General features: G+C 61.0%; 1 protein-coding gene across 1 annotated transcript; it reads right to left on the bottom strand.

Annotated features, from left to right (window-relative positions):
• Positions 1 to 7,554, bottom strand: RELT (RELT TNF receptor). Its single transcript, XM_075727595.1, is given in 10 exon segments — positions 1 to 162; positions 164 to 224; positions 3,634 to 3,822; positions 3,898 to 3,979; positions 4,058 to 4,138; positions 4,315 to 4,548; positions 4,827 to 4,912; positions 5,002 to 5,174; positions 5,251 to 5,340; positions 7,510 to 7,554. Coding segments are annotated over 10 exon segments (1,203 nt in total).
• Positions 7,555 to 13,047: the final 5,493 nt, after the last annotated feature.

Below are 13,047 nucleotides of genomic sequence, written 5' to 3'. Positions count from 1 at the left end.
TCAGGGACAGGGAATCCTTCTCCCCAGCTGGGCAAGATGTTGGATTTGCCGCGCTGCTGGTGGACACCTTGGTGGCAGGAGCAGAAGCCAAGCTGCCACCTCCAGCACTTCATGGCTCCAAGCAGGACTGGCTTTCACACGGTGCCCAACGTCCTCCGTCCCCCAGCACGGGGTCGTTGTGGGCGTCACCGTCCCCCCGAGGCAGCCCCCAGGCCAGGCGCCAGCTGTGGAGGACAAAGGATGGACCACGGCTCTGGGTGAGGCTGGATCGGGCCCTTGGCACCACCCAAGGTGGCCAGGAGCCACTCAGCGTCACTCCCTGGGCCAACATCCACGGTGGCTGTCACTACCCAGGGACATCCCACGTTGGAGGGGACAACTCCTCCTGCTAAGGGCAGCCGCCCACGTTGTCCCCACCCCCCCAGGTGTCCCCACCTGCCGCAGCTGGGTCCAGGCCCCCTCTAAGGGTGCTGAGGCCCTGCAGGATTTGGCCAAGGGCTCAGCAGGGTCAAGGTGTCCCCAAATGGCTGGGGACAGCCTGGAGTGATGGGAGCTGGAGGGGACCCGCTGGCCGGGGTGGCCCCTGAGGGTGCTGGGTGGCGGGGGGTGCAGTGGCCATCGCTGTCACGAGTTGGGCGGGCTCAGCTGGGCAGAGGTGCGGGCAGGGCAGGCAGCCGCCGGGGCTCAGCACCTGGGCACGGGGCGACCATGCCTGGGGCGCTGGGCACCCATGGGTGCTGCACCCAGCTCTGGGGGTGCGGGGAGTCAGCAGGGCCACGGCAGCGGGGTGCACGGGTGTGTGCACATGTGTGTGTGCACACACGCACATGCCTGCACACTGACAGAGCTCCGTGTGCAAGTGTGGGCGTGTTTGCACACGTGCGTGACTGCATACATGTGCATACATGTACATACGTGCATGCGTGTGCACGCAGCCGTGTTTGCACAGGCATTTACGCACACAGTTGTCCATGTGCATACATGTGTGTGAACGGCTGCACACGTGCACATGTATGTGTGGACGTGTGTGCACACTGACAGAGCTCCACGTGCAAGCAAGGGCGAGTCTCCACGTGTGCGTGACCGCGTACGTGTGTGTGCATGTACACAGGTGCATGCATGTATGCTGTGCGGGCAGAGGTGGCCTTGCATGTGCACTTATGCATGTGTTTGTGCGTATGTTGCATGTGCAGCGGTGTGTGAATAGGTGTCGTGTGTGCGTCTGTGTGTATGCATGCTGACAGAGCACCATGTGCAACTGTGGGTGTGTTGGCATGCGTGTGACTGCATATGCATGTATGTGCACGTGCACACACATATGTCTGCAGAGGTGGGTTTGCATGTGCACATGCACGTGTTCATCCCTGCATATGTTTGCATGTGCAGTGGTGTGTGAACAGATGTCCTGTGCACATCCGTGTGTGTGCGCACGCTTGTAGAGCTCTGTGTGCATGTTTGCATGCGTGTAGGACTGCATATGCATGCATGCATGTACATATGTGTATGCGTGCAAAGGTGGGTTTGCACGTTTATTTATGCATGTGTTTGTGCACACGTGTGCATGTGCAGCAGTATGTGAATGGGTGCATGTGTGCACATCTCTGTGTGCGTGTGCACGTGTGTATGCACACTTACAAAGCTCCAAGTGCAAGTGTGGGGGTGTTTGCATGTGTGTGTGACTGCATACAGGCATGTGCATGTACGTGCAGAGGTGAGTTTGCACATGCACTTATGCACATGTCCGTCTGTGCATATGTGTATGTGCATGTGTGCACACGCATGTGTATGCACACTTACAGAGCTCCATGTGCAAGCATGCATCTGTTTGCGTGTGTGTGACTAAATGTATGTGCATGTGTGCACATGTATGCACGCAGAGGTGGCTTTGCATGTGCGCATGTTCATCCACGTGTGTTTGTATGTGCAGCGGTGTGTGAAGAGGTGTCGTGCACATCCGTGTGCAAGTATGCACACGTACAGAGTTCCATGTGCATGTCTGCACGTGTGTAGGACTGCATACGCATGTGTGCATGTACATATGCGTACGCACCTATGCATGCAGAGGTGGGGTCGCATGATATGCATGTGTTCATCTGTGCATATGCACAGCGGTGTGTGAACAGGTGCACGTTACTGTGTGCATGTGCACATGTGCACACTCACAGAGCTCCACGTGCACGTGTGGGTGCGTTTGCCTGTGTGACTGCATATGTGTGTGCGCATGTGCATAAGTGCATGTGTTTTTGTACGTGTGCAGAGGTGGGCTTGCATGTGCATTTACGCATGTGTTCATGCATATGTGCGTATGCGTGTGCAGCAGGGTGTGAACAAGTGCACACATACACATCTATATGTGTGCGTGCATGTGTATACGCGCTTATAGAGTGCCAGGTGCGTGTTTGCATGCATGTGCATGTACATCCATGCATGTGCACGTACATACATACACATGCACGCACCTGCATATGTGTGCAGAGGTGGGTTTGCATGTGCACGTGTTCATCTGTGCGTGCGCATGTGTTCATCTGTGCGTATGCACGTGCAGCGATGCACGCACATCTATATGTGCGCACACGCGTGTTTGCATGCGTGCACCTCTACATTTCCACACACAGGCACTCGGGGCCGCCAGCATGGCCATGTGCAGCGGTGCCCGTGACAGGGCTGGGGGGAGCGCGTGTGCGAGGGCATGTGTGCCCGTGCAGCTGCCCATGAGTCATGCAGCAGCCCCCCCCCCCAGCCCTAGCCATGTCACCCCGTGCCAGGCTGTGCCAGGAGCCCACAGCACCCTGCGGCGGGTGACACCCGCGCCATCCTGCCTCTGTGCCCGCTCTGAGTGGCTACGGGGGGTAGGTAGGTGCACGCACGGATATAAATGCACGCACACGTATGCATCGGCTTTTGTGCATATATGGGCGGACGACTACACATGTAAATGTACGCAAATGTGTTCTCTAGGGGTGTACGGGCATTTGCATACGTGCTTTTAGCGTGCTATAGGGGTGTACATAGGCGCGGCTGTACGGGAGCGCGCAGACACAGAGGGGACGGGGCTGTATTAACGCGCTGGCTGCTGCAGAACACCCCAGGGGCCACCTGCACCCTGCCTCTGTCACACCCCTTTTTGCACCAGCACCCATCAGCACCCACTCCACAACCCCCTATAGCACCCAAAATGCTGGGGCCGGGGTGGGGGTGGGACTCCCCAAACCCCTTCAGGCTCAATTTTTTTTTTTTTTTTAAGCCTCCCAGCTGCTGGAAGAGGTTTGAGGGGGATGGGCTGCTCTAGCCTCACAAATCACCGACTGCCCTCATTAGGCTTCAGAGTTAACGCTCTCCAGCCTCCTGAAGCTCCTGTTTCTCCCCCCCTCCAGGGGCTCCCCAGCACCCTCCCTCTGCACCCCCTCACCTCGGGGGGGCCATCGGTGCTTTTCAACCACGGGGGCCGCATCCCGTTACCGGCGGGGAGGGGACCGCGGGGGGATTCGCCCCCCACCTCGCTCCTCATCTCGGGGATCCGGGACACCCGAAACCTGTCGGGAGGGGGGTGGAGGGGAGCATCACATCAGCCTCTCCCCACCTTGGAAGGGGGGACGGGGACACACCGGAGGCGAGGGGGGGGTCCCCACTTACCGGCCAACGGAGAGGATGGTCATCTCCCCAGGGCGACCCCCGGGTTTGGGGACCTTGGTGGCACCGAGCGATGGCAGCACCTCGGGCCACTTCTTCTGGCTGCAGCGGGTGCACGGGGCCGGACCCTGCACGGTGTGGAGGTGCTGCTGGTGCCGGCAGGCGGGGGGAAACTGAGGCAGGAGGTGCAGCCTGGGAAGGAGGGGGGAGATGCCATCAGCGTGGGGTTGGTCCCACCACGGGGGGGTCCTTGGTGAAGGGTCTTACTTATTCAGGGGGGTGCAGCCCGGTGGCATCGGCTGTCGGCCGTGATGCTCCTTCAGGAGCTCCTCCAGCGCCGCGGCGTTTTCTATGGGAGACCATGGAGGGTGGGGGGTCATGGGGGTCCCACCGGTGTCACCCCCCCATACCCAGGAACCCCCCCGACCTTTCTTCTCGGTGATCAACCGCACCAGCACGCCGATGGTGTCCTCGTTGGCGTCCTCCAGCTGGTAGACGGAGCTGGGACCTGGAGGCAGAAGTTGGGGACGGGGCTCGGGGACGGGGTATAACCCCCCCCAACCCTCCAAAGGACGAGCGGGATGCCCTGGGACAGCGAGGACCAGAAGCCACGGGGATGGGCTGAGCGAGGCCAGATGGCCGTGGCATCCCCGAAAAGTGCCCCGCGGCACAACCGGGGCTCACCGGTGCCGCCGGGCTGGGGGTCCTTGCTGGCGGTGCAGTGGTAACCCTTCTTCTTCAGCAGGTTGCAGACCAGGATGCCCAACAAGCCCATGGCGCAGAAAACCGGGACGATGGTCAGCACGGCCGCCTGCGCCGCCGCCGCCTCCTCCTCTTCCTCGCCCATCAGCGTCACCCACGTCCCGTTGGTCCCCGTTGGCCGGCCCGCTGTTTCGGGGCTGCGGGCTCGCCGCCGGCCTGGGGGGAGGCAGCAGATCAGCCCCGGAGCGGGGTTTTGTTGGGATGAAATCCTGTTTTCCCGGGAGGCCTGCTGCAGAGGCTTGGCCCCCAGGGAAGCAGAAGTCACTCGTGTCACAAGTGCAGACGTTCTCAGCTGCCACATCCCAGCAGGACATCACCCCCTGTCTCGAGGGGGATGCATCCTGCGGTGTCCCTGGCGCGGACGTTGGCACAAGAGGCACCGGCTCGTTCGGCACCCACAAAAGCGGGGTGACACCTCCAGCCCGGGCACCCACCTGGGCACCCCGGGGTGCTGCGGGGAGCGGCGGTGCAGGGCAGGCACCAGCCCCGGGGCTCCCTCTCCCCTTCCGGGCTGTAAAACCTGCGGGGTGGGAGGGGAGGGTCAGGATAGGGCCCAGGAGCGGCATCCGGGCTGGGGGTTTGTGGCACCCCTCCCCTGGCTGGGCTCACCCCGGCAGGCAGGCTCCGCAGTGGCTGTCGGTCACCGCTGTCCCTGGTGCCAGCAGGATCCTGTTCCTGGCCCGGCAGCGGGTGTGAGCGGAGCAGGATGCGTCCCCCGGTGAGAAGGTGCCGGGGGGACAAGCTCGGCACGTCCCCACTGGAGCCTGCGCTGAGCCGCACGCCTGCATGGAGGGAAAGGGAGGTGAGCGATGGCCGGATCCTGCACCTTCCCTCCAGGGTGGATGCGCTACGGCTTACCCCAGTGGGCTCCTCTCCGGGTGGGCATCCCGATGTCCCGTGCTCCTGGGATCCGCAGCTCCGGGCACCCACGCCGGCTCCGCTCAGCACCTGCGGGAGAAGCGGAGAGCGGTGCTCAGCGCTGGCTGCTCCGGCTCTGCCGCTGCCCCGAGGAGGGGGACAGTGGGGATGCGGCTCCAGTGCAGGCGATGTGGCAGAGGTGAACCCATCAGAAGCGACGTGTTGGATGCAGAACTGTCACATGGACCATGGCAGATGCAAGCCCACCACAAGCAACATGATGGGTGCAAATCCGTTGCATGCACCATGGCGAGATGCAAACCCATCGCCAGCAACACAATGGATGCAAACCCGTTACACGTGCCACGGCGGATGCAAACCCATCGCATGATGGACGCAAGCCCATCGCATGCACCGCAGCCAATGCAAACCTATTGCCAGCAACATGATGGGTGCAAACTCATCGCATGCACCGTGGCAGATGCCATCCTGTCACAAGTGATGCGATGGGCGCAAACCCGTTGCATGCACCACAGCAGATGCCAACCCATCACAAGTAACATGATGGATGCAAACCCGTTGCATGCACCACAGCAGATGCCAACTCATCACAAGTAACATGAGGGATCCAAACCCACTGCATGCATGGTGGTGGATGCCAACGTATCACAAGTGATGCGATGAGTGCAGTCCTATCATGTGCACTGTGGCCAGAGCAAACCCATCATGAGCAACGTGATGGATGCAAACCCATCGTGTGCACTGTGACAGATGCAAACTCACGGCATGCACCATGATGGATGCAAACCCATCATCAGCAACGTGATGGATGCAAACTCACTGCGTGCACCATGATGGATGCAAACCCATCGCCACTGCCATGATGGATGCAAACTCATTGCATGCACCGTGGCAGATGCCATCCTGTCACAAGTGATGTGATGGATGCAAACCCATTGCATGCACCACAGCAGATGCCAACCCATCACAAGTAACATGAGGGATCCAAACCCACTGCATGCATGGTGGCGGATGCCAACGTATCACAAGTGATGCGATGAGCGCAGTCCTATCATGTGCACTGCGGCCAGAGCAAACCCATCATGAGCGACGTGATGGATGCAAACCTATCCTGTGCACTGTGACAGATGCAAACTCACTGTGTGCACCATGATGGATGCAAACCCATCATCAGCAACGTGATGGATGCAAACTCATTGCGTGCACCATGATGGACGCAAACCCATCGCCACTGCCATGATGGATGCAAACTCATTGCATGCACCGTGGCAGATGCCATCCTGTCACAAGTGATGTGATGGGCGCAAACCCGTTGCATGCACCGCAGCAGATGCAAACCCATTGCATGCACCATGGCAGATGTAAACCCATTGCATGCACCACAGCAGATGCCAACCCATCACAAGTAACATGAGGGATCCAAACCCACTGCATGCATGGTGGCAGATGCCAATGTGTCTCAAGTGATGCAATGGATGCAAACCCGTTGCATGCACCATGGCAGATGCCAACACGTCTCAAGTGATGCGATGAGTGCAGTCCTGTCACACGCACTGCAGCCAGTGCAAACCCATCATCGGTGACATGATGGATGCAAACTCACTGCGTGCGCCACGGCGGATGCAATCCCATCGCCACTGCCATGATGGCTGCAAACCCATCGCCTGCACCGTGGCAGAGGCAAACTCACCACCAGCGTCACAACGGGTGCAAACCGATCGCGGGCGCTGCGGCGGGTGCCAAGCTGTCGCAAGCGACGCGATGGGCGCAATCCCATCGCACGCCCCGCGGCCGATGCAAACCCATCGCGACCCTCACTCGGGCCGGGCCGCCCCGAGGCAGCAGCCCTGGGGTACCCGCAGGGCCCATCCCAAGAGCATCGCCTGGACGTGGGACATGGGACAACACGGTGGCCCCAGGCGGGAGCAGCCACATTCCCTGTCAGCCCCTGGCCTGGAAGAAGTTTTGACAAAGGAGAGAAAAGGAGGAGGAAGAAATTTTTTGGGGGGGAAAAACCCCACCCTCGACCCAAATTAAGCATCGCCCCGGGGCTGAGGTGCTGCAAGTTTCTGTACGAGAAAGATTTTGGGGTGCCCTATTGTGGCTACGGGGTGGTGATGGGATGGGTGTGAGCATTGGAGGAGCCGAAAGTGATGCAGAGGGAAGGGATGGGAAGGGATGGGAAGGGATGGGAAGGGATGGGAAGGGATGGGAAGGGATGGACGAGGCCGTACTCACCCCCAGGACGGTGACGAGCCACCAGCGCATCCCGCTCCTCTTCATCGCCGGGGGAGACCTGCCCGAGGGAGAGCACCGGGGTCACCACCCAGGAAAAATCCCAGCGGAGAAGCGATTTGGGGGCCCTATCCCCCACCACGGGGATGCTCCAAGGCATCTGCCTAAATATCCCTGCAGCAGCGATCCTCCACCACCCCCCCAAAAGTTTTATTAGAGGTTTTAGGGGATGCCCGGCATCACCCCTTTCCCTTGCAGATCCCGACTCCATCCCGAATCAGAGAGGGATCAACCATGCAAGGAGCAGGTGAAGGAGCAGATGATGCTAAACACCATTAAATAAAGGTTTTTCCTGCTCCAGAGCAGGAAATCCATATATATCTGCCACAAGGAAATGAAGTCACTAAAAGAAAATAAATATATTTAAATTAAAAAAAAAATCAAGCAAAACAAAAGATGTTTCCCACAGGCTCACCCCCCCTCTTCAGGCTCAGCAATTAATTGTTAAAATTAAAATAAATGCTGGCAGCACAGGGGAAGGGAGGAAAAAATAAATAATAACTCAAACCCGGATCCAGCCTCCGCTGCCCGCATGGAAATTCCCCCGGTCGTCACGGTCCCGTGAGAGCAACGCCGGAGCTTCATTACAGCATTTGCCTGACGAGTTTCTCCTAATTAGTGGCCAGCATCATCGGTCTGAGGTGCAGCTAATTAAACCCGGGCAGGGAGATGCAGGGGGGTGAGCGGGGCAGAGCCGGGGAATTAATTATAGGATGTGCGCTGGGACGCGATGGCACGGCCCAAAACCGAGCAGCCTCCGGGCTCCAGTTCCTCCCAGTAGCTCCCAGTTTGGGAGCACCCTATCAGGGTGCCAGCGGGAAGCCAGCCAGCCCTTCTCCCCTCCTGGGGAGCTGCACCCCTAAACTGAGAGCCACCAAGCTTCACCTTTGCTAGCACCGGCCGTGCCAAGCTGGGACCCCTTGATTTTTTTTTGGGGGGGGGGGGCTGAGCCAGCGGCCACCATCGCCCCAGCCAGCCTGAGCCCCGCCACGTGCCACCTCCCCGCTAAGCGTTGCCCCATGGCGATGGCATCCCGTGGGGACACCTCCCGAATCGCCACCCTGGGACTTGGGATGTGCCCCCCCGGCTCACGTGGGGAGGGGGAAAGTGGTGCAAGCCCCCCGCTCCGGAAGCCAGCACGAATAAAACTCAAGTTGAAGCCTAACGGGAAGCATTTGAAGCCTTCGGGGCGGTGATATTTAAACCTTTAACAGCAGCACCTTAGGGACTCCCAGAGATTTTTGGGTGCTGCTCTGCCGGGGAAGGAGCCACGATGGCCTTGGAAGGGGATGGGACATGTCCCACCGTGGCCGGGGGACCACGAGCCGCGGCCAAGCGATCCCAGGTTGCCGGATCGCGGGTTGCCGGAGCATCCCGGCTCACCAGTTAAATCCACAAATGGATTTTAACCCCACCAGGAAGAGGGCTGGCCCCAGGGAAAGCAGATCCAAGGCCAAGCTTAAGCCAAGGATTAAAGACGTCCCTTAGATGACCAAGCGCTGCCATGGGGACGGAGGATGTGCAAGGACCAGGGGGTGCCAGCTCCTGGCTGTCACCGGAGCTTTCCCTACTCACGGCCACCCCAGGACTCAGCACCCATTTTTGGGGGCAGCTCGGGGACACCCCAAGTGAGGATGCGGGCATAAACCCGCAGCCGGTGATGGTGGGATGCCCTGGCACGGTGGAGAGAAACCCTGAAGCTCCTGGACGAAACTAAACCCAAGATCATCCCCAAGAACCAGAGGAAACCAAAAAATAACCCCACCAGTGCCAGAGCCGGCTGCTTTTTGGGGACACCCCAACCTCCACCAGCTCCGTACCCCACTTGGCCGGTGCATCGATGCAAACACACCGAGGAAAGCGACTTGGTTTCAGTACCCCCCTCCAAATCCCACCGGATCACTCAAGCCTTTTATTCCCGGCCCCCCCTTCGCACAGCCCGTAACCCAAGGCTGCCCGCCGGGATTCCAGCGAGGGCTTCCCCTCCCTGCGGGGGAATGGGGTTTCGGCCGATGGCTCCTGCAGATAAATTGGGAAAAAAAAATGGAGCGACTGTTCGGAAACACTTTGGGGAACGGCTCTCGGAGGCGGCTTGGGGTAGACGGAGCGAAACTCAGCGTTATGGCATCCTCCCTCCCACCCCCGGGCCCCGTCATAGCTGCGGGAACAACCCAAGCGTAGCAAAAAATTCCAATATTAAAGCCAAATGATCCCAGAGGCACGGCTGTCACGCGAAGCCCAAGCAGCGGCAGGCTCCCCCCCCACCATTTCGGGGTGCAGCCCCTCACCGCAGCATCCCGGCTGATGTAGGGATTTGGTTGGGGGCCCTGTGATTTTCCAGCTCCAGGAAAAAAAAAAAAAAAAAAACCAACCCCAAAACACCCCGACACAGCTCCTATCTCTTTTTTTTTTTTTTTCCAGGCAGCTGCTGCTGCTGAGTTTTTCTTAACCTACTTCCCCCCCCCCCCCCCTTTTTATTTTAACCTACATTCGCTCCGCAGCAGCCGGAGCCAGCACCGGGGCCCCCCCACTGCACCCCACTTCAGGCCAAGCTCCCCCCCATGCCCTGCTCAGCGCTAAGGCCAAGGCAATAAACCCCCCCCACCCTTTTTTTATTGCGAACGGGGGGCCTGGCACCCCAAAAAACACCAGCACCCCCCCAAGCGGCAGCAACCCCAAACCCAGCCCCCCCCCCCCCCCCCCCCAGAATAACCCTTTAAGGCGAAGCACCCCCCCCCCCCACTCGGAACGAGCCCCCCCGGGCGGGGGGGGGGCAGCCGGGCCCGGGGTCCCCCTTACCTGCCCCCCAATTCGGGGCCTCCGGGCCCCCCCCGCCCGGGGCCGCCCCGCCGAGCAGCGCCTGCTCCTTTATGAATGAACCCGCCGGCGCGCTCTTCCCGCACGCCCCGCCCCTTTCCTTGACGTCACACCGCGGGGCTCCACCCCCTCGCCGCGCTTCGCCCCGCCCCCGCGCTTCACCGGCTCCCCCCCCCCTCCTCCCGCGGGCAGCGCCCCCTGGCGGGCGCGGCGGCAGCTGCGGGGCCGCTCCCGGGAAGGGGCGCGGGGGGTGGGGGGGCGGGAATTTGGGGGTGCTGGGCTTTATCCCAACCGCGGAGGGGGGAAAAAACGGGAAAAATAAGATGGCGGCGAGGCTTTACCGGCCCCAGCAGGGCTTTTTTTTGTTTAAAAATAAGGATTTTTTTGCCCTGGCGCTCCGCGGGGGCACCCATGGGTGCTGCACCCCGCTTTCCTACCTGCCCTATAGCACACCCTATAGCACACCCTATAGCACACCCCTATAGCACACCCCTATAGCACGCCCCTATAGCACACCCCTGTAGCACACCCCTATAGCACGCCCCATAGCATGCTCCTATAGCACGCCCCTATAGCACACCCCTATAGCACACTCCTATAGCACGCCCCTATAACACGCTCCTATAGCACGCCCCTATAGCACGCCCCTATAGGACACCCCTATAGCACACCCCTATAGCACGCCCCTATAGCACGCCCCTACAGCACGGCCCTATAGCACACCCCTATAGCACGCCCCTACAGCATGCCCCTACAGTACGCCCCTACAGCACACCCCTATAGCACGCCCCTACAGCACCCCCCTACAGCATGCCCCTACAGCACTCCCCTATAGCACGCCCCTATAGCACACCCCTATAGCACACCCCTATAGCCACCCCACCTTGGCCTCGTCCCCTGCCCCAGGGGACATTTTCCCCACGCTGGGGACACGCCAGGCCTCGGCGCTCCCTCCGCACCCCCCCGGGGGCTGGCGGGGTGACGCGGTCCCCAGGACGGTGTCCCCCGTTCCGGCTGTTTGTCCGTCCGTCATCCCTGGGGACGCGCAGGGAATGGCGCACATCCCGGTGCTCCGTGACACCGGGGAGGGATCCCCCACGCCACCACCGACATCCCCCTCGGGGCTATCCGGGAGGGAATAGCTGCACCCCGGGAGTGGAATGGGTTTCTTCCTCCCACCGGGGTCTTCCTCGCAGCCGGCACCCACGTCCCCGGCGATGCCGACGGGTGCTGGGTCCCCGCCGGCCGCGCCCGTCCTCGCCCCGTCCCTGCCGCCCGCGCCATGCGAAGGACGAGACCACGCTGGCTTCGTTCGGACACGGGTGACCTTTAATGACAAAGAGCCCCCAAGCGACCAAAATTCCGCCTCCCTTCCCCAAAATAATCCTCATCGTCCCAATTCGAACGTTCCCCCAGCCCGGACAGACAGACGGATGGGGGAACGGCAGCACTGGGCTGCGTGGGGACCGGGACGCCCCGCTTTACCCCCGCCACTGTGGCTGTCACCTCTCCCACGGGGACAACGGGGTGTCTGGGTGTGCGAGCACCGGCCTCACCTGGATCCCGGGGTGAAATTAGGAAAATTGGAGGGGAAAAAAAGGGCAAATGGCAGGGGGGGGGTGTTGGTCCAGGAAAGTCTCGTTTTGAGGGTCCCAACTGCCGTCACCCCAATTTAGGGGCGGGGGACATCCCTGGTGTCTGCCAGGGGAATGTGAAGAAGATGGAATGCGAAGATGCTTGTTCTCATCCGGAAGACGCTTCCAACGGCGGCGGCTTCATCCAGCTCCCCAGGCTGTGAAATCCCATGGGAATCACAGAGTTTGGGGGGTGGGCATCCCCCAATTTTCCCCCCCTCCCCTCCATCAGCTCCCCCCCCCCCCCCGCCCCAGCATCCCTGCGGGGTCCAGCTCCAGCAGTGGGATCCAGCTCTGCCTCGGGGCGACGAACCGGGAAGGTTTTAATCCCACAATTCCGGAGCGGAGGGACCGGCAGCGATGTGACGATGCGCCTGGCCCTCCCCCAACCCCCCCCCCCTTCCCAAAAATAAATAAGGATGTTTATATATATATAATATATATATATTTAAAACAAACGAACAAACAAACAGAGCTATCTGGGTGCTGGCGATGGAGCGAGCGGGTTAGCGGGAGGCCCGGGGCGGGGGGGACACCGCGGGTGCATTGTCCCTGGGGTGGTCCCACGGCGTGGCCGGGGGTCCCAGGGGAAGGGGGGGTGACAGCACTGTGACCCCCCCTGCCCCGAAGCAGGCACACACAAAACCGGAGAGCAAGGCAAGGTTCCTGGCTGGACGGCATCCTCCGGCCGGTCCCCAGGGATGCTCGTTAACGCCTTCCTCCTTCGTTAGCGCCTTCCCAAGCGAATGCATCCCCCTCCCCATCTTCTCCGCGCCCCAAAAGCGGGGTGTCCCCTGTCCCCCCACCTCCCCCAGTCCGGTGCGGTGGCCGAGGGGACGGCGGGGGGACCGGGGCTCATCCCCCCCAACCCCGAGCACACAGAGAGCAGCCGGGTTGGAGATGAGAGGCGCTGGGGTGGGGGGTGGTGGGGACGGGGGTCAGGACCAACCCCCCCCCCCCCCATTCTGTATATTGGGGGGCCAGCTCCCCCCCTTCCTCGCCGGGATGGCCCCAGGGGGGCCGCGGCCGT

Source organism: Pelecanus crispus, chromosome 1, assembly GCF_030463565.1.
Source record: "Pelecanus crispus isolate bPelCri1 chromosome 1, bPelCri1.pri, whole genome shotgun sequence".
In the NCBI taxonomy this organism is placed as follows: Eukaryota; Metazoa; Chordata; class Aves; order Pelecaniformes; family Pelecanidae; genus Pelecanus; species Pelecanus crispus.
The sequence above is the reverse complement of the archived record's forward strand: the minus strand, read 5'-3'. Positions and strand labels throughout refer to the sequence as shown.